General features: G+C 43.4%; 1 protein-coding gene across 1 annotated transcript in view; it reads left to right on the top strand.

The window, feature by feature from the left end:
- Positions 1-321: 321 nt before the first annotated feature.
- LOC142217653 (tolloid-like protein 1) overlaps positions 322-27,071 on the top strand; it is a 32,284-nt gene continuing 5,534 nt past the window's right edge. The window contains exons 1-11 of the mRNA XM_075286026.1: positions 322-391; positions 6,388-6,543; positions 8,467-8,584; positions 11,509-11,687; positions 11,830-11,935; positions 13,333-13,457; positions 15,803-15,918; positions 17,746-17,848; positions 18,659-18,775; positions 26,084-26,229; positions 26,718-26,942. Coding sequence (XP_075142127.1) covers positions 322-391; positions 6,388-6,543; positions 8,467-8,584; positions 11,509-11,687; positions 11,830-11,935; positions 13,333-13,457; positions 15,803-15,918; positions 17,746-17,848; positions 18,659-18,775; positions 26,084-26,229; positions 26,718-26,942 — 1,461 coding nt within the window. The remainder of the gene's footprint in view (positions 392-6,387; positions 6,544-8,466; positions 8,585-11,508; positions 11,688-11,829; positions 11,936-13,332; positions 13,458-15,802; positions 15,919-17,745; positions 17,849-18,658; positions 18,776-26,083; positions 26,230-26,717; positions 26,943-27,071) is intronic.

Genomic DNA, 27,071 nt, shown 5'->3' on the forward strand with positions numbered 1-27,071 from the left:
GAAGGGGGGGGGGAGAGGGAGGAGGGGGTAGGATGGTGAGACATACGTATGGAGGAAGAGTGGGGGGAGACCAGAGGACCAAAATTGCTAGGCTTTGCTGAAATGACAAATTCCTCCAAGGCGTCCATGTTTTCAGAAATTTGGAGCGAGAGCTCCAAAGAGCTCCTCAAAACGAGCTATTTGGTTGACTTTCTCAATCCATTCAATTTTGGTCCACTGAGCCATTTTCAAGGTATGAGAGCTATGGCGGTTGATAGCAGGAAGGTGACGACATTGGAATGAGATGGTCAATATTGGGCAGTTGGGATGGACAGGAGAACCATGGGTACCATTAACAAAAAGGAAGGAGAGACTAGCCGACCAGGGACAGTCTGGAAACCCTGCCAGAAAGGTTGGATTCTTGGGCAAGACCACCAAATATGCGTTAATGATCCAGTATGAGACTTGCATCGCCAACATTTATCCATATCAAACAAGTTCATCCGGTACATCCATTGAAGAGTGTGGTACCACCTCGTAAGCAGTTTATAATGAACCTCCTGAAGACATACACATGGTGAGAAACCATGTGAGTTGTGAAGGATGTGTTTAATTTACATCTTGGAGAGTTTAAGGCCCAATTCTACCTCCCATGAAGAGAGGAAAGCCAGTTTACTGATCTTTACTGGATTAACAAAATTTTCAGCATACAATTTGTAGGGGTCTGCAGTCAAATTAATTGCTACATATTTGAGAGATGTAGATGTCCACTTAAAAGGGGAGGAAGAAGCAGCTGTGTAGCTACTTTGAATGAGAGAGTGACATTAAGGACTTCAGATTCGTCTTGGCTTGGCTTGGCTTTGTATCCTGAGACAATGCCGTAACATGTGAGCAGGTCCACAATTGCAGGCAACCTCTTCTCCGGTTTGGAAACTAAAAATAGCACATCCTCAGCAAAAGCGGCAAATTGCAGGGTGTGGAAACCAGTCTTTAGACCAAGTATATCGGGTCCTATATGAGAATTTGAGGAGAATTGAGGAAGGTCCTTCGAGACAAAGATGTGATTCAAAGTGTAGGTCCTGAAGCAGCCTGCCAAGAGTTTTTTGAGGGGTAGTCAAGGACCCAGTGGAGGAGTCCAGGGCAGGATTGAGGGCAAGATTAAAGTTGCCTGCAAGGATTATAGGACCTTCTGTGAAGTGCTCTAAGGTGCGAAGGGCTGAGATGAGCCAGGGAACTTGCCCTGTATTTGGTGCATACAAGTTTGTGAACGTATATTTGCATGATGCAATCATTCCTTTGGCTATCAAAATCCTACCCTCTGAGTCTTTATAATGATTCGAACATTGGAAGGGTACTAGGTGGTGGAAAATGATAGAGACTCCTCTGGAGGACGCCAGTGGATTAGTGGTATGGAAACAAAGAGGAAAATTTCTGGTCGCAAGGTGCAGGACTTTCCCAGATTTAAAGTGTGTTTCCTGGAGGAAGACTACATTTGAGTGTAGTTTGGAATCTTTTATTTAGTGAGTTAAGACCATGGACATTAAAGGAGGTGATGGTTTATATCAGCAGTGAGGGATTGGATGATCAACACAGCCAACAATAAGGGGGGGAGAGGTGTGGAACAAGGAGGGGGACACTAACAGACAAGGGGAGGGAAAAGGGGTGCTACAAGGGAGAGGAGGAGAGAGAAGAAAAAAGTGTGAGAAGAAGTAAGAGGAAGAAGAGAGAGTAAGAACAATGGATTGAGAGGCACTCCCAGCAAGGGTGTCAAGGAGCCCAAAAGACAGTGATCAGTTGGTAGCAATGCCTGACAGCTACCAACCAAGTAGATATGGTCTGTCAAAGACAGAAGGGGGTAAACAGAGGTAGTCCCAATTGTGTCAGAAAATGGCTTATGTATAGGTCCAGAGTAATCTTCGATTTGTGGTATTTCTTCATTTCATTTTTGAATAGTCATTTTGCAGACATGTAACTTTTGTTGTACTGGGAGTTACAGTCCATTAATCTTGAAAAAGATAATAGGTGAGAACATACAGTATTTTTACTGTTTCTGGATATTTTGCACAATCCATATTTATTAGACTTGTAAACAGTATCTGTGATTTCTTTCATTATCGTTTTTGGTCGTATCTGTGAAGCTCTGTGCTATTGATTCTAACACCAGGCAGGAGCGCCTCTGAGATCCATTTCAAACCCAGTAAAGATTTTTTTTTTATATTTATACACTGAATTTTTGGGTGTCTATTTTTAGATAGCATAATAGCTTCTTGTTGGGAAAATTCATTACCAGAAGATAAAAGCAGTCAGCAGTATGCAATCTAGATGAAAGCAAAGCGTCTGGCTGCCAATCAATATGGCACAAAAGATGTGAAGGTCATAGGGAGCAGAGACACTTCAGATAATTTCATGATGTCATTGTCTTTACTTGTTTGAGGGAAGAAGTGTTCTTGGCTTATGCTTGGTTCACATTTGCATTTAGTAATCCGTTCGGGGAGTCCGCCTGGGGACCCCAGAACGGACTACCGAATGCATTTGTAAGCAGGGTGCAGTGAAAGCACACGATCCCCATAGACTATAATGGGGGCCGCGTGCTTTCCGCGTGCAGCCCAAACGAATCATGTGAACAGGAAAGTAGATTGTGTTTGTGCTGCGGTTTGAAACACAAAGTGGGCATGGGATTCACACAAATCCCATCCACTTTGCAGATACTGTAAATCGCCAAACAGGAAGCAACTAGAGGCTGTTATCTTTGCAAAAGGAGGATGTACTAAATATTAATGTCACTTTTCTGTTGAGGTGCCCATATTTTTGCACCGGTCAAATTTTGGTTTAATGCATATTGCGCATTTTCTGTTAGTACAATAAACCTCATTTCAATCCTGAAATATTACTGTGTCCATCAGTTATTAGATATATCAAACTGAAATGGCTGTTGCAAACACCAAAATATTTAGAACTAAAAATGATTAAGATTAATAGGGGTGCCCAAACTTTTTCATAGGACTGTATTTACAGGGCAAATTGCAGCATTTCCAGCCCGTGGTGCCCCAGCTTAATAGTAACACAAACATTTTTGCAACACAAGGCACACAAAAAAGCAACTGCTTCAAAAATAAACTACAGTAAGTATGACTATGTCCAAGAAGGGACAGAAGCAACACAATAAATTAAATGACAATTTTTATTAAGTGATAATAAATATGAAAACATAAATTACACATAGACAACAGGGGGTAAATGCTTCACAAAAAGGCGGGTGGTGTGTGGTAATAAATAGTATATAGGTCTAGGGTGAAAAAAGTATGTACATCACAGTCAAATAATAAGGATTCACATGTTGTTGCAAGTGTGGCAGTTCCAAAGCAGATAGAAATATCCCATAGGTAAGAATGCACAACAAAGACGTGTGAAAATTATATACATAGAAGGTAAAGGACCAACCCTAAGACCATAGTTATAATATAAAGCACCTACCACCCGTACCGCGCCCCAACATGCATTTCGCCCAACGGCTTCGTCAGGGGCCCCTTAGGATTGAGCCGATCATGACTTTACAGGATCGATTTTGAAATCCGATTTCTGATCATTTTTCATTCAAACCCGATCTCGATCCCAATTCCGATCCCAATGCAAGTCAATGGGATTTTTTTACTAATCGGAGATCAGATTTTAAAAACAATCCTATTCACTACACAGCATGGAATCTAACAATTGAATGCTTTAATTGTTAGAATCCACGCTGTGTAGTGATTTTTTTTAATCACTAAGTAGCCAGAGGATTTTTTTTAATCAGACTAGGGATGGCACTGCTGATTCAACATATGCATGAATACAATGAAAGATTAATAAACAGGTCCACGAGGAAATGACCAATTATTTTTAGAAGTCTGGGGGTGCTCAACATCCAAAAAATAGCATATGGAAATAAGCAAAACGAAAGAGAAAATAGGAAGGGCACTCACCCATTGATGATTTTCTTCTAAAAAACATCCTTTATTAGGGAAAACATAAAATTAAAAACAACCTTCTGGGAGGGAAGAAACAGCATGTATGGCAACAGAAAAGGCAACAGCCGTTTGTTTTCAAGCCTCTAATACAATCACAGAATAATCAGAAATGCAGGTTTATATAGATATAAAACATAATTAGCTAAATTGGAAGTCACTGAGTTAGCTTCAAAACTGGCCAATCAGAGCCACCAGACTCTTACTCCTCTTTCCTCCTCCTCTTTCCTCCCCACCCGGCAGCGGACCAGAATGAAAACAGCCGGCCGTACGTCCGGGCTGGTGCACATACGTGTCAGGCAGCAGAACAAAAGCAACTCGCGGTGCCTGTATCCAATAAACTAGCGGCCGACGCGCATGCGCATTAGGCAACAAAGCCATTCAGCTTGTTACCATAGAAATGAAATGCCGACACATTATCGGCTGTGCGCGCATGCGCAGCAATAAAGAGCTGCCGTACCGCAGCAAAGCTAACTCCAAGCAGAAGCCCATGGCAAGACACATAGCCAAAAAATAAAAAATAAAAATTATAAAGCCGCCGTAAGGGAGCAGGGAGGAGGGGGAAGACGCATATCACATTCAACAAATAGTTCTTATATGAGCACAAAGCCTTATAAGTTAGCCCAGAAGCAAAAAATTAATTAACTACCTAGAAGAGACTGATGTCTATAGGGACTGGAAGTATATACTGTATATATACAGTGCAACATCAATTGTAAAGGCTATAATATGGACATAGACAGTAATAGCCATGGCCATATATAAGATATTTGTTAAGAATACAAGAAAATAGAAGAGAATTCTACCAATCTATATATATTAATGCTCTTATTCGCAAAAAAAAAAAAGACTAAACATGTCAAGATACACAAAGTGGGAGTTGTGAGATCATTCATAGAAATATACTCATATCTATTTTGTCGTTGAGCCCCAAAGGGCCCATAGCTTCAATGCGCAATATCCATTTCGCTTCGCACTGAAGTAATAATTTGTTACGATCACCACCTTGAGGGGGTATATCTATCATCTCGATTCCAGCAAATTTTAGACAGCTTGAATTCCCACCATGTGTATCTTGGATATGCTTAATGAGACGTGGAGACCCTTTCCCAGTTTGTATTGACCTGCAATGTTCGCGAAAGCAAACGAACAGTGGTCTAATGGTTTTACCGATATAGTAAAAACCACATGGACAAAAAATCACATAAACTATAAATTGCGTCTTACAATTCAAGAACTGATGCACAGTGTGTTTAACTTTTCCTAGTGAAAGAACATTTTCTTTCAAATTGTGATGGCAGAAATTACAATTGCCACATTGGAAATTCCCTTTTGGGCGATACTTCTCTAGCCAATTAGATTCGTCTTTAGGTAAACGGCTAGAAACTAATGTATCTTTTATGGTACAACAGCTTTTGAAGCTGATCAAAGGTTTTTCTCAGCTCTTGATGATAGGACCGCATCGGATTGAATAATACTTCAATTACGGTAAATAGCTGTTCTAATTTGATTGGCCATTGAACTGTATCTAAAAGTGAAACTGAATCTATCACTTGACTTATTCATCTGTCTAGACCATTCAATAATCTGGACCTATCGATACCTCTTAATTTTTCATAAGCCTTTTCGATATTAGAATCTGGATATCCCCTTAACTTTATTCGTTTTTTTAGAAGTTCTGCTTGTTTTTCATAGGAGGAAACATTGCTATTAATTCTTTTTAAATGAATAAACTGGCTATAAGGAATAGAATCTTTTACTGATTGATCATGAAAACTCTTATAGTGTAGCAATGTGTTCGTTGCTGTCGGTTTTTGATATACTTCTATACAAACGCTGTTTTCCGTTTTTTTAATCATCACGTCTAAAAATAGTAATGTATCATCACTGATTTTAGCTGTGATGATAGAGATGTTAGCTAGTCTCCCATTAGAATGAATGGACGCAGCCGGCGCACAGGGGGTTAAGGCTGTGTGCCGGCTACTTCCATTCATTCCTATAGAACCACAGCGGAGCCTTCACACTGAGTATACACTCCGCTCAGAATGAGAAGAGCGTATACTCAGTGTGAAGGCTAACATTGTTAGCTTTTCCCACTATGCTAGGGCAGTAGCAAAGCATTGTGGGAAATAATCACCGATCTCGATCCCACCTAAAAAGATTGTGTTTGGAATTCCGATCGCGATCTTGAAATTTTCTCGATCGCCGATCGGAATCCGATCTTTTCCGAACACGATCGCTCAACCCTACTGACAGTGTTAAGAAGATGCTGCAGCATTTTCAAAAATATCTGGGTGTCATTCGGGACATTTATTAAGACTATGATATGCCAGTTATAGCAAATTTGCCAGAATTGTTCTAAGCAGTTGATAACAGTGGGCATAATGGATGTTTCTATTAACAGATTACGACTGCGAAATTTCTAATGAACAACGTGCAGATCAGAAATCCTCACGAAAGGCTAAGAAGATAAGAAGAATTCCCAGAGCTGTTACATCTCGTACAGAAAGGATATGGCCTGGTGGAGTTATTCCCTATGTTATTGCCGCTAAATTCACTGGTAAGATGAATCTTTCTAATACTAAAAGACTGTCAATACTGTCATAGCATTGTTGTAGAGTGACTATAGAGCTTCAGTATTCCTTCAGATGTAGTAATAATTATCCAGCTTTTAGAAGGGGAAATTGATAACATTTTGGGGCATGTATGATGTTTGACTTTTCCTAAGGTAACCGCTTTTTATGCAGATTGGGTTTCCATTTGGGAAAAAAAGATGTAGAGGACCAAACCAAATCCAAGAAGGAAATGGTGAGGTGATCAGTGCTGATGAAAACAATACTTTATTAATGTCAGGCACACAAAGTGTTTCAAAGCATGAAAACATCTTTATCAAGTGTAGAAAGGACATCAACTGAACTGACAAACATTCATCTTTAAATAGACAACAAGAGGGTGCTTAAAACACAGCCATTGGGTGTGTCTGAGCATCTGCACAGTGAAACAGGCAAATATAAAAACCAAAACTCATGTAGCTAATCATTACAGATATTGCATATAGAAGACAGCAATTTCTGAGTTAATTTATTCTAAGTATTGTTTGAAATAAACAGCCTAAAGCCATCTTACGGATTCATGACATCCACGAGGTGCCAGAGTGCATGTACCAGCACACTGATGCCTGGTTAATGTAAAAGCATTGGCGCAGGTAGCGAAAACTCATGCAGGTGCGCTAAGGATCAGAATCTCATAATCAAAACTGAGCCTGCGCGGTGAAATCGGAATCCGCGCAGTGAAGAGTAAAGAGAGCGAGTACTATTCAAAACTCCTGTTTCAAATAGCACACACCCATAGGCATGAATGGAAGCAACTGGCACGCAGACGTTGCTGGCGGCCGGCCGCTTAACCCCCTGCGTGCCGACTACGTTCATTCATTCCTATGGGTGCGTGCTATTCGAAACGGGAGTTCTAAATAGTACTCGCACATCTCTAGTCGTAATCTCTGTGCCTGCAAAAACCAGAGCAGCTGCTGCCACCGGCCACACAGGCGCAGTAGCAGCCCGTCATGATGAGACGTTGTGCACCTGTGCGTGGATCAACGAAGGTGCACAACATAGATGTGATAAAGACAGAGAAGGGATAGACGGAGGAGACGCAAGGCTTAGCTGCTCTGGTTTAAAAAGGGATATTGTAGACGTGCAATGCTGCTGATAATAAAACCAGTTCATGGGGCTAGAGGGTTGGTAGCGCCAGTACAAATAAGAATATATGTACAGCACTGCTGACAATAGAACCGGGAAACTCCATCTAATAATAATTATATGAATGATTAAAAAATAGAATCATAATGCATGACATAGGGTGATGGGGCTGGCATCAATAATATTAACAAAATTATCACAATAGAGCCCACTATAATAAATAACAATTCCAAAATGGCCACATGGGCGCTGGCATAAAATAGTCCATAAAGCAGAAAAAAACACACAAGCGGCACCACGTCTATATTATAGCCTACACCGCCCACTACAAACCGTGCCCAAATGGTAATGTCAGGTGCTGGATGAACTTTTTACTTGCCTGACGAAGTGCTGAGTGCACGAAACGGACGTAGCTTGAAGTTGTTGCTTTCCCTCTGTGCAAAGTGTTTTAAGAAGGATGAAATAAAGGATCACGATTTTAAATGAAGCACCCCGGTGAATGCCCTGCTTATTTCTTTTTTGTGCATAAAATAGTCCATTCTTACCCCACGCTGAGCACCTTGGCGGGTGACATCATTGGAAGTGACGTAAACAAGGATCTATGGAGCCTCAGTACTGAATCTAGAAGCTGGCCAGGGATGAATGGACAGCTACATGTTAATGAATAAGTAAAACAGAGTGATAGTGTAATATTTGAAGTTTGAGGTGTGACGTATAATGTGCCTAGCTGATATTCCTAACCACCTATTTAAATTGTTGTTTATCCCCTTTTGCATTTCCTCTAGGAAGTCAGAGAGCCATATTCCAGCAGGCCATGAGACACTGGGAAAAGGTCACTTGTGTAAGCTTTGTAGAGCACACTAATGAGAAAAACTACATTGTCTTTATATACGGGTCTTGTGGGTAAGTAAACAATCAATCTATTTCTAGTTACTGTTAATAAATCTGTATTATTTCTGTCCTGGTTACTGTTTGCCTTTAGCTCAATCCCTTCCCGACATCCACCATACTATTACGGTGGATGTCTGGTATTTAGATATGGCTGTTGTTCATGAGATGAGCAGCTGCCATGTCAAACCCGGCACCATTTTGGAGTGCATCGCATTGCATTCGTGATCAGATCCCCTGGGGTTCAAGATCCATAGGAGGTCAAACAAATACAGTATTAAAGTAAAAAAAATTTTTTAAAGAATGTGAGCGCATTTTGGTATAATACACGTGTATAGTTTACACGTGTTAAAATAACACTCCCATTGACTTCAATGAAATTTTTTACACGTGTAAAAAACACGTCAAAAAACGCATCACTTTTTTTGGCGCGTTTTTTTACTCTTTTTTTTACACGTGTAAAAGATTTAATTGAAGTCAGTGGGAGTGTTACTTTAATACGTTTATTCTATACACGTGTATTATGCTAAAATGCGCTCGCGTAAACTCCGTGTGCACTGGCCCTTACTCCTCAGTAATTTTGGGGGATCTATAGATTATGCCAAAATGCATTTTATCAGTGTTCACATCCTTATACGATTCTACACCCTCACAATTACTTTCATGCTACTTCTTACATACATGCTCAACCGCCCTTTCTTTGCAAAATGTAAAACCCTGAACGCTAACAACTTATTCATGTGAGGAATCTAGCTACATCTCACGCCCACCAATGTGTACCTCTTGGACCAGGGCCTCAAGCTCATGACATTTGTAAACCCTTGCTATCCATGTTAACTAGAGATGAGCGAACAGTGTTCTATCGAACACATGTTCGATCGGATATCAGGCTGTTCGATGTGTTCGATTCGAATCGAACATCACGTGGCAAACTCCAAAAAAATTTGATTCCCCTCCCACCTTCCCTGGTGCTTTTTTTGCACCAATAACAGCGCAGGGGAGGTGGGACAGGAACTACGACACCGGAGGCATCGAAAAAAATCGGAAAAAGTCATTGGCTGCCGAAATCAGGTGACCTCCATTTTAGACGAATAGTGGATTTCAAATCCGGGTCATATGAGAATGTGAACTTTGCGACTATGAGACAGGGATAGCTGTACAGGCAGGGATAGCTAGGGATAACCTTTATTTAGGTAGGAATGTTATTAAAAAAACTTTTTGGGGCTCTATCGGGTGTGTAATTGTGATTTTTGTGAGATAAACTTTTTCCCATAGGAATGCATTGGACAGCGCTGATTGGCTAGAGTACGGAATTCGACCAATCAGCGCTGGCTCTGCTGGAGGAGGCGGAGTCTAAGATCGCTCCACACCAGTCTCCATTCAGGTCCGACCTTAGACTCCGCCTCCTCCGGCAGAGCCAGCGCTGATTGGCCGAAGGCTGGCCAATGCATTCCTATGGGAATGCAGAGACTTAGCAGAGTTGAGCCAGTTCTGCTCAACTACACCATGTGCCGGTCAGCCCATCAGATGTAGCAGAGCCGAGGGTGCACTAGAACCCTTATGCACACTCGGCTCTGCTACATCAGATGTAGCAGAGCCGAGGGTGCACTGGAACCCCTGTGCACACTCAGCTCACGCTAATAGAATGCATTGGCCAGCGCTGATTGGCCAATGCATTCTATTAGCCTGATGAAGCAGAGCGGAATGTGTGTGCTTAGCTCAACTACTCCACCGGCGTAGTTGAGCTAAGCAAACACATTCAGCTCTACTTCATCGGGCTAATAGAATGCATTGGCCAGCGCTGATTGGCCAGAGTACGGAATTCGACCAATCAGCGCTGGCTCTGCTGGAGGAGGCGGAGTCTAAGATTGCTCCACACCAGTCTCCATTCAGGTCCGACCTTAGACTCCGCCTCCTCCGGCAGAGCCAGCGCTGATTGGCCGAAGGCTGGCCAATGCATTCCTATTGGAATGCAGAGACTTAGCAGTGTTGAGCCAGTTCTGCTCAACTACACCGTGTGCCGGTCAGCCCATCAGATGTAGCAGAGCCGAGGGTGCACTAGAACCCTTATGCACACTCGGCTCTGCTACATCAGATGTAGCAGAGCCGAGGGTGCACTAGAACCCTTATGCACACTCGGCTCTGCTACATCTGATGTAGCAGAGCCGAGTGTGCATAAGGGTTCTAGTGCACCCTCGGCTCTGCTACATCTGATGGGCTGACTGACACACGGTGTAGTTGAGCAGAACTGGCTCAACACTGCTAAGTCTCTGCATTCCAATAGGAATGCATTGGCTCAAAAAGAATGCAGCAAAATCTGCAACAAAAGAAGCTGCATTTCCACAACGTGGGGCCTCAGCCTCGTTGAAATTTTATGGAGATATTGTTCCAATAGTGTTTTGTAACAAATGGACCTCACTAGCAACTGCTCTAATCCCCCACATTACTACAGCCTGTCCCCTTCTGACCTATTTATTGCTGTAATGTCTGCCTGGCCCACCTACCCCGCATCCAGATGTAAGTTTTATCTGTGGAAAACAGCTGGCACCAAATACTTCTTTCTTGCAGCAAGACGTGATCCATACATTTATCTATCTAACCTCCCACTTCCTTTCCTTTGTTGTAAATGGCATAGGTAGTATTTCAGAAAGTACAACCTTGGAGCCTAGTTCTGATATCTAGTTCTCAAAATGGGTCTTCACCAGTTCTTCCACATGCCAACCCTGTCACCAGGGTAGACAGCAAACCATTCAGTTGAGACAGTCTTGGCAACAAATTGTTAGTGCATGGCTCAATGCTCTCAGTATATCATGTGATACCATGGAAATGTGACTTGTAATAAATGATTCAAGGGTTGTTCTATTTATTTAGTAATTGGGTGAAAATCCATTGTGACTACCATTGGATGTTAAGGTTTTGTTCTTGACTATATTTCTCAGGTGCTGTTCTTATGTGGGTCGAAGAGGAAATGGTCCTCAAGCAATATCAATAGGCAAAGACTGTGATAAGTTTGGAATTGTGGTTCATGAGTTGGGCCATGTGATAGGCTATTGGCATGAGCACACTCGACCAGACCGAGATGATCACGTGGCTATTATCAAAAAAAATATTCAACCAGGTAATTTTTTTTGTTGTACAAATGCTATATTATTCTAAACCGTGGCTTAACTGAAAGGTCACACATAGATATAGACATGTTTGGGCATAGTAGCTTAGCTTCACTGCTTTGTTTATTAAATGTTACATATTTCATATCCTAGGCCAGGAATACAATTTTCTGAGAATGGAGGCGAGAGAGGTGAACTCACAAGGAGAGCCGTATGATTATGAGAGCATCATGCATTATGCAAGGAACACCTTCTCAAGGTTAGAAAATCAAGTTATACATTTTTGACTTGAATCCTAAATTCTAGAGTACTTTCTAGAAAAACCCTTCCATAATATTATTTAATGTGTATGGCCAAGGTCTAAACCGTCTGTGGTACATTGGCTGTTAAAGAGCTTGGACTGACATGAAATTTCATTAGATCACAAATGGTTTTGAGGTTCTTGTTATCAGCAGACGTCTATTTTCTACATACTCATAGGTCCCTCAAGTTTTTTTTTTTTGAGTAATTTACTCAATTTTAGTCAGACAAAGCCTGCCAGACCACACAGCTAGCTTTCCCAGAGCTGAGATACCTACTGGATCCATGACACACCTGATTCAAGCCACTCCATTCTAGTCTCTGCCTCTAGCTGATTGACAGAAGCATTCTCCTCAAACAAAACCTCACACATTTGCAACAAGTCATTCCCTAATTTCACCCCAAGTACCAGTTTAACGGTTGAGGATCCAGCCCTCAAACGCTAGCTGAACTTCTCCTGGTGAAGATGTCACCACGTGCACTGATAATGCTAGCCTTGCACCAAGCCTGACACTGAGATGAACCTGCACCTTACAGTTTGAGAAGCATTGCTCCAGAGTAAGGATAAGTTCACACAGGGTTTTTTGGACCGGAAGCCGCCTCAGGTTCCGGTCCAAAAAATGGGTAGCTGCGACTCGATGCTGTAGCAGTGCACCGGAATCCAGCCGCGCACTCCGCTCCAGATTAGGCCCAAATGGGAGGTAGTGTCTTCATGCAGATGTCGCGAGGTGAATCTGCCTGAAAGAATGAGCATGTCGCTCAAAATCCTGACCAAAAAACCCAATGTGAACTTACCCTAAGAGCCCAGCTTTGCCTGATGATAAGGTCATCTGCTGCTTGTTACCTAGGAGCAGAGCACTGTGCGCGGTCTGGTTACATAGTGCTAAATACCCTCACACAGAGCAAATTTGACTGGCTTATTTATAGCGGAATCCAAATTTTCCTCCGACAAGGAAAAAGAATGACAGGTATGTTTAGTCCCTGATCATTTTGTTCCCGTTGAAGATGTACTGTACTCTCCTCTCCTTTCCTCATTCTGAACACTCAGCAAGACCAGGATGAGGGTCAGGAGGAATAGCTGCTTGGCTGACAAGATATCATCCAAAGCTGTTAGTCATGTAAATTATGTGCATAAAAAAGCATATAAATTCTAAGAAAATCCAAGCAGAAAAAACTTACTTTTGGTAAATGCCAAAAAATATATATTCAAAATAAACACAATCACTAAAGGAGGTGCAGAAATTGTAGATATAATTGGGGTCTTCTTAATTTGAACACCCTAATCTCATCTGTTGTTTAAGCATGAGACGTGTAATGGAACTGATGATCCTTTTTTGTGTGTGTATCGTATTGTAGGGATACTGTTTCGGACACCATTCGGCCCTTCCTAGATGAAAATGGTTTTCAACCTTCTATTGGGCAGCGCACAAGACTCAGTGAAGGAGATATTGCACAGGCAAGGAAGCTCTACAAGTGTCCAGGTAAACTGCCTAGAAAACATATTACTCAGAATCTTCCTTCAAATGTTTCCAGCCATGAAAGGGGAATGAATGTAAATTGGCTACATGTGCATAGGTTCCAGCCAAACCAGCATTCCTTTAAAACATGTAACCTTTGCTAGCATAAAGGTCCATTCACACGGAGTAAAGTGGCGCTGATTCTGGCATGAAAGCTCACGCCAGAATCGGCACTGAAAAAAGGACTCCCATTGACTTCAATGGGTTCTGTTGTCTGCACGGAACCCATTGAAATCAATGGGTAAAAAAGCCGTCCATTGATTTCAATGGGTTCCGTGTGGAAAACAGAACCCATTAAAGTCAATGGGAGTCCTTTTTTCAGCGCTGATTCTTATGCGAGCTATCGTGCCAGAATCAGCGCCACTTTACTCCGTGTGAATGGACTCCTAAACTAATTTTTTTTCTTCTTCATTCTACAAAATTCAACAGGATACTTGCAGGTCATTATCTAAATCCACAAAACATATTTCTCTAAAATGTATACCACCCAATACTGTTTCATACAATTCTATTCCAAGTAAATTCTTTCTACTAATATTATAAATGTGAAAGTTTGTATGTTTGGATGTTTGTTCCTCAATCACGCAAAAACGGCTGAACGGATTTGAATGAAATTTGGCACATAGATAGATTGTACCCTTGATTAACACATAGGCTTTTTATCCCGGTAAATGATATGGCTTCACGACTGTTATGAATTTATGTTCACATACTATATTACACTGCTCTTATCTCACCTTCTGAGAAAGCCCAGGGTTGTTATCTCTCTGTGTAAACACATGCTAACCCTCAGTGTGTATACACATTTGCACATTATCTGATCTGCTCCAGTGCAGACAAAGTGACATGGGCAAACACCTTTAATCCCAATTGGCAGTTTGCCAATATTCAACATGCCTGGAAAAAGAGAATCTAATTTATCGCAAACAGCCAGAAGTCAACAGAGCTCTTCTCAAGTGCAGCTGAGGGGGATCAGCAATGTCAACAACATGCTCATTATATGGCATCCCAGCAAGCTGCTGAGATGCTGGAACAATCACAGGCACAGGGCGAGGAACGAGTTCAACAGCAGGCCAGCTTGACAGCTGCAGAAACGTCGGAGAAGGCGGATCATCAACACCAACAGATGATGCTTGTGAAGGAGCTGATGAACCCATCTATTCCTAACATTTCTCTCAGCAGCCTCTTCTGATAAGGGCTCGTTCACACGTGAGCCCAGGGGAGGTTTTTGACAGCGGATTTCGTGTCAAAAACCTCCCCTTACAATGGTGGTCTATGCAGACCGCCAGGCTTCTTTTTTCCGCTAGCGGCGGGCTGCTGCTAGCGGAGAAAAGAAGCGACCTGCCCTATCTTCAGGCAGAAGCCGCGCGGGTTGAGCCGCGCGGCTTCCGCCCCCGGCAGCACCCTCCTATGTCGGCTCATTCATTTGAGCCGACAGCGGAGGGGAAAGCCGCGACCACGATGGTCGCGGCAGGTGGGTTTTGACCAGAGAGAGACGCGGCTCACGTGTGAACTAGCCCTAAGGGCATATTTTGGGTAGGAGCAGTTCATTCAGGATACCAGTTTTTAAGGACTTGTTCAGCATCAGGGTCCATTTACAAGAATGAAAATGGTGAGGAATTTGGTGTGGAATTTCAGTACTGAAAGAAGCCTCCCAGGACAGATAAGGGCTAGTTCACACGGGGACATGGAGGAGGATTTTGACAGCGGAATCCACGTCATAATCCTCCTCCATACAATGTTAGTCTATGTAGACTGCTAGCTTTTTTTTTTTTCTGCTAGCAGATTTTTCTGCTAGCAGAGAAAAAGAAGCGACATGACCTTTCTTCAGGCATTTTTCGCCTGAAGAAAGCAATAGAAGTGAAAACTGTGTGGTAAAAAACGCAACGCATTTTTTGCGGCCCGTTCTCTTAAAGGATGGGAAAACCTCCTGGAAGCAGTTTTTACAAAGAAAAACGGTCCACAAAAAGCGTGCCAAGGTAAAAAAAAAAAAACGCTTCCTATTCAGGAAGCGTTTTTTTCTGGTGCCAAAATAAGGCACACGTTATTTACGTGTGAACTAAGCCTAAAGGAACCCATTGAAGTCAATGAGAGGCTTTTTTTTTTCAGCGCTGAAATTCTACACCAAATTCCTCACCATTTTCCTCATATAAATGGCTGTATAGACTTGTCACATAATGCAAGATATGCATAGTGTTAGCCATCTGCACCCAGGCCAAAAATACTATCCTGATATGGGTTGCTACTGCCTTTTTTGTTAGCAGATCACATATATAAAGATACTACACTGTATTCTTTGTATTTTTCAGCATGTGGAGAAACTTTACAAGATTACATAGGCTATTTTTCATCTCCTGGATTTCCATATGGATACCCTGCTTCAACTCATTGTGTATGGAGAATTTCTGTGACTCCAGGACAAAAGGTAGAGGTTGCTTTTAGTTACATTGTTTGATTAAAGTGACAGTTCTAGCACAACCTAAAAGTACAAATTCTATCTAGAGTGAAAGCAGCCATCGTACACCGAAAGTTTTACTCAAAGATAGGGTCATTGCTTGTTTCCTCCTGATCCGCAGATCTTAGTGTACTTGCAGACTGCCCCTATAGCTTGCTCATGTGTGAATATCTACAGTTACTACTTATATAGGGCTCTGGCTTTTGTCAGTCGCCAAAATCTGATTCCCTGTCTGAGAACAGAATGAAATGAAGGATTTCTGAGAAATATGCAAAGTAAACCCTGACAGGATTCCCAGGACACACGAAGACATTTGAAATTGTATGCAAAGTGAACCCTTCACTGCAGCGGTGACTGCTTGAAAGAGAACTTCACAGAATGCAATGGTTTGAAAAAAAAAAAGATAAAACTTAGGGCTCATTCACATCTGTGCCTGGGGTTTCCGTTATGCAGGTTTCCGTTTCCTGCTCAAAACTGGGCAGGAAACAGAAACCTGCAGGCATTTTTCAAACCCATTCAAATGAATGGGTTTGAAAAGTGTAGGGCCGTGAGCGCCAGTGAGCGTTTTGTGCTCTCTGCGGCGAAACCGTTTTTTTTTTTTTTAACCGGACACAAAGTCGGACATGCAGGACTTTGTGTCCGGTTTAAAAAAAACCAGTTTCGCCATGGAGAGCACAAAACGCTCACTGGCGCTCACGGCCGGACATGGTCTGACAGGTTTCCGTCTTCTGCCGGCAGAACGTAGAATGGGCGCTGGTGTGTACCCAGCGTTAGCCTATATTATATCAAGCAAAATAATTGTATAGACGTATACTAAACTAAAACCACAATGATATAAAAGACTCCTTCAATGTGTAAATAACAGGCCTCAAGTGAGTTAATAACCATAAACTAATTGTCCACCCTTAGGGGCCATAGAACTATGTACGGTAATTATGATTGGGTGCCTACAATACATACATTCCCCCCCACCATCAATATCGTGATAGACACTTAACCTAAACAACTTCCATGTCCTATACTTCTGGGTATAGGGCCATACTCACACACACATAGAGGGTGGTAATAATGAAAATTTACTTGTAAGGGTAAGTTCACACAGAGTTTTTTGGACCGGAACCTGAGGCGGAGGCCAAAATACGGGTATCTGTGACTGGATGCCAGTGCAGTGCACCGGCATCCAGTCACGCACTTCTCTCTGGATTAGGCCCAAATAAATGGGCCTAGTCGGGAGGAGGGAGTGTCTTCAGGCGGATGTTGCAAGGCGAATCCGCTTGAAAGAATGAGCATCTTGCTTCTTTTTCCAGGACCCAGAACAAAGAGCTCCCATATAAAAGAACGGACCGGCTCCCATTGATCTCAATGGGAACCGTCTTTTTGATCAGGATTTTGAGGCGGATACGGCCTCACAATCCTGACCAAAAAACCCCATGAGAATTTACCCTAAGAGAATTTAAGATTTGTTCAATTCTGCTGTTGGCACATTCTTCTAAGTGTGATGCTGATATAGCTGTTTACTGTACCTCCAACAAGACATCTCATTTGTAAAATAACTTGCCAAGGTCAATGAGTTGCGTGACATATTGCATTAAAGTTATAGTGCAGCAGCAGAATTTGCTTATGTGGCTAATTCTGTGCCAACTTATCTGAAAAACTTTTGCCAAAAATTCACCGTAGAGACTTGTAATAGTAACACGACTACAGCAATTTTTATTTTTTCTGAGTGCTGGAAGTTAAATAAATTGTAAATGGACTTCTAAAAAGTATATTTTTTTATGCTCGTATTTGTTATTACAGATTATTTTAAATTTCACAATCATGGATGTCAACAATAGCAGTCAGTGTTGGTATGACTATATTGAAGTCCGAGATGGCTACGAGAAAAATTCACCATTACTCGGTAGGTATTGTACAGGATTACATGCACTAACTTGTATTATGGAAAACTGACATTCCATAACTTCTGAATTTGCATTGTTGTAAAATCTCCCATGTACACGATGGCTTCTCTTGGCCCAAAAAGCCCTTTTCACTATTAGTTGCAGGTATGTTATGCTAGGTTCACACTAGCTTTCACCTGTCCGTTCTGAGCTTTCCGTCTTCTGCATGCCAGAAGTCGGAAAGCTCAGACCGGGTCCGGCCGTGAGTGGCGGTGAGCGTTTTATGCTCTCCGTCGCGAAACCGGATTTTTTAATCCGGACACAGAGTACTGCATGTCCGACTCTGTGTCCGGATTAAAAAACCCGGTTTCGCGGCGGAGAGCGCAAAACGCTCACGGCCGGACAGCTTCCTCACCCATTCAAATGAATGGGTGAGAAAGTCTCCTGCAGGTTTCCATCTCCTGCCTCTGTTTTAGGCAGGAAACGGAAACCTGAACTACGGAGAGGAGAACGCTGATGTGAACGAGCCCTAACTGATGTGTCAACATGACATACTACGCTGTGTATATTTTAATTTAATCTTCATCCTCCTGTATATTTTTATGTAGTGTGACTACATTTCTAGAGGAAAAGAATACATTTTCTGTAAAAATTGCTAATAACATCTTACACATCACTAAATTGTGTAATGTTCATGGTGTCTGAGCATTATATGTATTTTTTTTCGTTTTGCATTATGTATTTATGTGACTTAATATTAAGTACAGTATATGCTTTATTGTGTCCATTTGTGATTTCTCTTATATAGACAGTCTAATTTCTGCTTCTAGGCAGGTTTTGTGGTGAAGAATCTCCAGTAGTTCTGACATCAACAGACAGCAGAATGTGGATTGAGTTCCGTACACGTAATAACTGGACTGGAATGGGCTTTTCTGCAGTTTATAAAGGTAAGAAATATCCATGTACATGGATGCGGGCTATGAAAGTGCCTCTTTTCAGCTTACTATATTTGGCTCAAACTGTCAGCAATTCCATTTTATTTTTTCACTGGACTGCTTTACAAATGTGTGCTGAATCTAGAGTTTATAAAATTTTCTTTTACCCCTTAAAAGACCAAGTCAGTTTTCATTTTTACATTCCTGTATTTCCCTCCCCACATTACAAGAGACCTTTTTATTTTTCGGCACATGATGGCTTATTGTTTGTGGGCCAAATTGTACATTGAATGGCACCATATTATATCCTTTTTTTTTTTTATGTAGATTGTGAGCCCCACATGGAGCTCACAATGTACATTTTTCCCTATCAGTATGTCTTTAGACTATGGGATGGAAATCCATGCAAACACAGGGAGATCATACAAACTCCTTGCAGATGGTTTTATGCCCTTGGTGGGATTTGAGCACCAGAACCCAGCACTGCAAGGCTGCAGTGCTAACCACTGAGCCACCGTGTAGCCCCGGCACCCTATTATATCCTGTGCAATGTATTGGGAAGCTGGAAAAAAATCATAATGAGGTGGAATTGGGAAAAAAACATGCTTAGGCTAATTCGTTATGGCAGGGGTAGGGAACCTTTTTGGCTAGGAGAGCCGTGAACGCAACATATTTCAAGATGTAATTGGGCGAGAGCCATACAAAATTCTGTTGCTAACGCTAGGTTCACACCTGCGTTCTCCTTTCCGTTCTGTGCTTTGGCATGCAGAAGACGGAAAGCACAGACCGGGTCCGGCCGTGAGCGGCGGTGAGCGTTTTATGCTCTCCGCCGCGAAACCGGATTTTTTTATCCGGACACAGAGTACTGCATGTCCGACTCTGTGTCCGGATTATAAAACCCGGTTTCGCTCACGGCCGGACATCTCTCTCACCCATTCAAATGAATGGGTGAGAGAGACTCCTGCAGGTTTCCGTCTCCTGCCTCTGTTTTAGGCAGGAAACGGAAACCTGCATAACGGAGTTCACAACGCTGATGTGAATGAGCCCTAAGCAATAATGAATAATGATGAATAAAGTACTACTTACCATTTATGTGACCTTTGGTATTGCATGGATTTGCTGATGGCTTTGTAGTCTGCTTTATAGGTGGTGAGGTTTAGATCCATGCAGGCGTTGAGACTTCCATCTGTTAAACGTGATCGTAGGTTGGTCTTAATGTTCCTTAGATGTGAGAAAGACTGCTCACAAGCATATGTAGCGCCAAACATTGTCAGTACAGCAATACTCACACGTTGCAGTGTATGGTATGTGAGAGGAATCGCGTTCCAAGTTTTGAGAATCATCTGGTCTGCGGCTTGAAGTTTTTTCATTTCTACCCACTTGTGTTTGCTCGCCAACTCTGCTTGCTGTCGTGCAAGTCTTTCTAAATCTTCATTCAGTAACTTGAACTTAGTCACCCACATGTCTGAGGCCTTCAGGTCAGCAGCTTGTACCTCAAAATCTCTGACAGAGACACCGGGGATGTAACTCAAGTCAGTGCTGTCCACTGCACATTCATGTGGGTGGGTGATGAACTTAAAAAGACGAGTGTGCTGACGAAATTCTCCAAAGCGTGCTTTGAATGACTGCAGGAGATTAGATGTGAAGCCCACTAGCTGCTGAAGATCAAGATGTTGAGCAGGGTCACTTGCTGTGCATGTATCTTTAAACTCTCCCAGTTTTTCAAAGTGTAGTAAACGACCTGTTTCAATGTCGGCGATGAAGAGTTCAAGCTTGTTTTCAAATGCAAACACTGCTTGTTGAAGGGATAAGACTGTATTTCCAACATCTTGCATTTTCACATTGAGTTGGTTCAGATGTTCAGTTATGTCCACAAGATAGTAGAACTTCAGGAGCCACTCAGTGTTAGCTAACTCAGGATGTTCAACATTTTTCATTTCAAGAAAAGTCCAGATTTCGCTCAGACAAGCTGCAAAACGGCTGAGCACCTTTCCTCTTGACAACCAACGCACATGGCTGTGCAGAAGCAGACCAGGATAATTATTCCCAACTTCTTCCAACAGTGTTTTAAACTGGCGATCATGTAAAGCTCGGGCAACAATAAAGTTGACCACACGAATGACCAGCGACATCACCTCACCTAGTTGCTCGCCACACATCTGAGCACAAAGCGCCTCCTGATGTAGGATGCAGTGAAAACTTAGGATAGGTCTCTTTTCTTGTTCACGAAGAAGTGCTACGAATCCTCTATTTCTCCCCACCATGCACGGAGCACCATCAGTACACACAGAAATAAGTTTATCCATCGGTAGATTTTGTTCTTTAGCAAATTCAGTTAAAGATTTGAATAAATCCTCGCCTCTTGTTGTTCCTTTCAAAGGCAAAACAGCAAGACTTTCCTCACGTAGTGTGTCACCTGCAGCATACCTTGCAATAACACTGAACTGGGATAAGTGGCTTACGTCTGTTGTCTCATCCAAAGCGAGAGAAAAAAATTGTGCTGAGGTTATGTCCTTCACTTGTGTTGCCTCAATTTGAGTTGCCATCATGATAGTACGATCGTGAACAGTTCTTGCCGACAGCGGCATTTCTTTTATTCGTTTGATTATCTTGTCTTTATTCGAAAAGTCGTCAAAAAGTTCATTGGCGACATCAACCATGAATGTTTTGGCATACTCACCATCTGTGAATCGCTTTCCATTTCTCACTATGGCTAAAGCACCAGTAAAGCTAGCTGAATTCGAGTTTCCTTGTTGGGTCCAAACACGGAGTTGCTGCTGACTAGCTTGCACTCTGTTAAGTAGCTCTTGACATGCTTTCTTCCTGCTGTCCCCCTCAGGATGTTTGGATGCAAATGTAAAATGGCGCGTGTCAAAGTGCCGCTTTATATTTGACCGTTTCATCGATGCAATTTTATTATTGCATATTAGACATACTGCAGAACCTGCTCTCTCCACAAAAGCGAATTCCTCTGTCCATTCCGGCTGAAAAGTACGATACTCATCATCTTTTCTTCTTTTAGCTATCTTGTTCTTCTCTACAACTACCAGGCGCTTGCTTTCCGGGGTGGTGGATGTAGTGGGGATACCTATTCTAGTTATTTCCGTTAGTTCAGTCCTGTTGAGGAGGAAATGAGAGGGCTCAAGTAAAGAGACCAGGTTCACAATAAACTTCACTAAGATTGTAAGCTCTTGTGAGCAGGGCCCTCAGTCCCATTGTGTGAAATGACATTCTTTGTTATGTATCTGTCTGTATTTGAACCCTACAAATTGTACAGCGCTGCGGAATATGTTGGTGCTATATAAATAAAAGGTATTATTATTATTATTACTAAGCAACAGATGGGGATGGGGGGAACTTGCCGGGGCCAGAGCACAACCAAAAGAGTGTGTGCCAGTCTTAGGAAATAGTCAGCAGGGAAGCAGGAGAGCCAGGAGGGGAGTTAGTAATGAAAGAGTAGTAGAATAGAGCGTTGTCAACTTACAGGCCCAAAGATGGCGTCAGCAACGTGACTCGGTTATTAATCTGCGGCGGGGGTCTGTCCAGGACTCCAGGACAAGAAGAATCTTCTCCAGGAGGTGAAGAAACCTCACCAGCCAACTCAGGCCCAGTTTCTGCTGCCCAACTGTTTCTGCAGCGATGTAGCTGTAGGAAGGCCCTCCGGCCTAGCAGAAGATGCATACCTCCCAACCGTCCCGATTTCCGCGGGACAGTCACGATTTGGGTGACATGTCCCGTGGTCCCGGTTGGAGGGAGGTATGTCCCGATTTCAACTCAGATCTGCATCCAGAGGACGCAGATCTGAGTTGAACACATATGCGGCTGAAGCAAGTAGCTGACACAGGTCAGCTCCTCGCTTCGCCGCTGAGCGCCTCTCTCGCTGACACATATGCGGCGAAGCGAGGAGCTGACACAGGTCAGCTCCTCGCTTCAGCCGCATATTCTGCAAGCCAGGAGCCGGCGGCAGCGGCAAAGCGAGGAGCTGACACAGGTCAGCTCCTTCCTTCAGCCGCATGTGTCAGCGAGAGAGGCGCGCAGAGAGCGGCGAGGGAGCGGAGGAGAAGGTAAGTTTAATGTGGAGGTGGAACGTGAATCTGGGGGCAGATGAAGGAGGGGACGGCATGACACTGGGGGCAGAGATGGGGGGACATGACACTGGGGGCAGAGATGTGGGGACATGAATCTGGGGGCAGAGATGTGGGGACATGAATCTGGGGGCAGAGATGTGGAGACATGAATCTGGGGGCAGAGATGGGGGACATGAATCTGGGGGCAGAGATGGGGGACATGAATCTGGGGGCAGAGATGGGGGGACATGAATCTGAGGGCAGAGATGGGGGGACATGAATCTGGGGGCAGAGATGGGGGGACATGAATCTGGGGGCAGAGATGGGGGACATGAATCTGGGGGCAGAGATGGAGGGGGGACGTGAATCTGGGGGCAGAGATGGAGGGGGGACGTGAATCTGAGGGCAGAGATGGAGGGGGGACATGAATCTGGGGGCAGAGATGGAGGGGGGACATGAATCTGGGGGCAGAGATGGAGGGGGGACATGAATCTGGGGGCAGAGATGGAGGGGGGGACGTGAATCTGGGGGCAGAGATGGAGGGGGGACGTGAATCTGGGGGCAGAGATGGAGGGGGGACGTGAATCTGAGGGCAGAGATGGAGGGGGGACATGAATCTGGGGGCAGAGATGGAGGGGGGACATGAATCTGGGGGCAGAGATGGAGGGGGGACATGAATCTGGGGGGACATGAATCTGGGGGCAGAGATGGAGGGACATGAATCTGGGGGCAGAGATGGGGGACGTGAATCTGGGGCAGAGATGGGGGACGTGAATCTGGGGGCAGAGATGGGGGACGTGAATCTGGGGGCAGAGATGGGGGACGTGAATCTGGGGGCAGAGATGGAGGGGGGACGTGAATCTGAGGGCAGAGATGGAGGGGGGACATGAATCTGGGGGCAGAGATGGAGGGGGGACATGAATCTGGGGGCAGAGATGGAGGGGGGACATGAATCTGGGGGCAGAGATGGAGGGGGGACATGAATCTGGGGGCAGAGATGGAGGGGGGACATGAATCTGGGGGCAGAGATGGGGGACATGAATCTGGGGGCAGAGATGGAGGGGGGACATGAATCTGGGGGGACATGAATCTGGGGGCAGAGATGGAGGGACATGAATCTGGGGGCAGAGATGGTGGGGACATGAAACTGGGGGCAGAGATGTGGGGACATGAAACTGGGGGCAGAGATGTGGGGACATGAATCTGGGGGCAGAGATGGAGGGGACATGAAACTGGGGGCAGATGAAGGGTGTATATGAAACTGGGGGAGAGATAGAGGGGGGACATATAATTTACGGGTGATTGTCGGAGGATTATACTGTGTGCGGGCACATGAAAAATTAACGAGTGGGCGGAGTCAACACAAAAGTGGGCGGGGCTAAATTTGCCGCGGCGCGCTACATTTTGTCCCTCTTTCAGTTCTTCAAAAGTTGGGAGGTATGGAAGATGGCGGCGGGAACGGAGCGGAGACTCGCAGGACTCGTCCTGGACTCGGGTCTCTGGAAGTTCAGGGTGACCCCTAACAATACCTGGGGACCTGGGAAGGACCTGGGGAAAGTCTTGGGGTGCCCTCGGGTCGCAAGTACTTGTTACCGCTGGAGCTTGTCACCGCACGTCTGTGCATGTCTCGGCGGTTAGATGCGTGACCAACGTGACCAACCTGGAGCGGCTGGCTACGCTGGTTACGTTGGCTACGCTAGTTACGCTGGCGACGCATGTTACGCATGTACGCATCTCACCGCCGAGACATGCACAGACGTGCAGTGACAAGCTCCAGGACCTCTCCCAGTAGTACTGTAGAAAACATTTAGATGTGTATGCGAGCCAGATGCGGCCTTCAAAAGAGCCACATCTGGCTCGCAAGCCATAGGTTTCCGACACCTGCGTTATGGGTTTAATTTTTTACGTCATTCACTGTGGTATAACTGACATTTTAGCTATATTCTGTGGGATAACATGATCCCACTGATACCAAATTTCTATAGTATTTTTGGTACCTTTTTAAATTTAAAATAATTCTAAACTTTGAAAAATAAGTGTGTTTCAACATTCTGACACCTATAACTTTTCATATTTACATGTACGAAGATGGGCAAGTCATACTTTACACGGACAAGATATTTTTCATACCATATTGGGAATTGTCTAATGATTTCATCATTTTATACAACTTGTTTTTTGAAGAAAAAAAATCAGATGCCCATGGTGTTAACCACTTGGGATAAATATTTTACAATTTGGATACCTAAAATGTTTATTTTTATCTGTGCTCTAGAAAAAAGGTGGTGACTCTGAATTTGTATGCGTCGCTTAGATGCACCATCTAAAGCAGCGGTCCCCAACCTATTTTTCTACCAAGGACCACTTACATGTAGGTCAATTTTCCCATGGCCCGGCAAGGGGCAGGGAAGGGATTGCCACTATTAGGGTAACTAGAACAATTAATAACAGTCCCCACGCCCACAGGTAATGTTATTAACTGGGGGACACTATTACTATAATAGTGCCCCATTAGCTGTGAGGATGGGGGCTTCTACCTGTGTTAATAGGTAATATGCAGCTCTCCAGGGATCTGTTCTTGCACACAGGATGTGTGCATCTTATATTTTGTTCCATGGCCCCAGTGGCACCAAAGTGAAAATTCCGTGACATAGAAAATGCGCACATCTTGTGTGTCAGAACAGATCCCGGCACCTGCATTAATACTAGGTAAATGGAAAGTCATCTGCTGGCGTAGGCTACACCAGTAAATCGCTCTCTAAAACAGGTCCTGCATCAGGTGTCTGCCGATGCTCCTATGCTATGTATTACATGCAGCATAGGAGCTTCAGCGACACCTAGTAGCCAAACAGAGATCCCCCAATGACCTGGCCGCCCGCACCAAGTGATAAATGGCCTAGTACTGATCTGCAGCCTGTTGATTGGGAACCCCTGATCTAAAGGGTTAAAACTTGTCAGCACCAATCGCCGACTTGCAAAGAGCTAATGTTGGTGTAATTATAAGTAGGTAATAAAACCCTTTTTTAAAGAATAGATGCTAGTTAAATGAGAATATGTACTTGATTCTTCTATGCATTGTCTGATGTAGTAATTTAGAATTGTTTGGAACTGATCGATAACCAATCGATAACCAATGGTGGTTGACTTCTTCGTATAATGTAGGTCTTTTCAATCTAATATACATAACAAAAGTATTACCGCACTTTTCTTTCCCTTGCCTCTTGTGATATATTTAACAAACTTGTTATTTCAGCAATTTGTGGTGGAGAGATCCGCAAAGATTTTGGTCAGATCCAATCCCCCGACTATCCAGAAGAATACCCGCCATCAGTGGAATGTATATGGAAAATTATAGTACCAGAAAATCACAATGTTGGTTTAATCTTCCAGACATTTCAGGTAATGTTATCTGACCTAAGCGGTGGTGAAGATAAATTATATTGCTTTTTAGAAATCTCCAATCCACTCATGAGTGAACAAATTGTCATTGACAGGCCAAGCTCTGGGCAAGACCTGTTTCACTGCATACACTGTTGTATACAAATGTATTTTAATTAAAATGTATAGGGTCCTTACAGTATGTTTCCTTCACATGATCCTAATCTGATTTTGCTGCATTAGTAATCAAAAATGTTTTCTATATCAAAAATCCAATTTTTAGCTTTGAACACATAGTCCGCAGCTACCATATTTTGGGCCAGCCTTCGCCTCAGGTTTCAGTCCAAAAAACTCTGTGTGAATTTACCCTTAGGCTGCTTTCACATGGCAGTGTCTGGTCAGTGATTTAGCCAAAATTAGGAGCAGAGACTACACAGAAATCAGTTGTAATATAAATATTTAACCTGTTCTCTTTTTAACCCACTCAAATCTAATTTTTGACTTTGCAGATTGAGCGTGATGACGAATCTTGTGCCTTCGATTACTTAGAGGTGAGAGACGGGAACCGTGAAAGCAGCCGTCTTATAGGACGATTCTGTGGCCATGATAAACCAAATAACATCATATCAACGTCTAACGTCCTGTGGATAAAATTTGTGTCGGATGAAATTGTAAACAAAGAAGGGTTTGCTATTAACTTTATAAAGGGTAAGATGACGATTCATTGGAATTCTGTGATGAGTTTAGGTGCTTTACTACCCAAAGTCCAGCAGACACTAAGGTTATTGACACACCAGTGTTTTCCTATTTAAGGAATGCTAGTCCTGTGTGGTCTGCAGACTGTTGCTTATAAAACAGTGGGG

This window comes from Leptodactylus fuscus, chromosome 1 (genome assembly GCF_031893055.1).
Source record: "Leptodactylus fuscus isolate aLepFus1 chromosome 1, aLepFus1.hap2, whole genome shotgun sequence".
NCBI lineage: Eukaryota > Metazoa > Chordata > Amphibia > Anura > Leptodactylidae > Leptodactylus > Leptodactylus fuscus.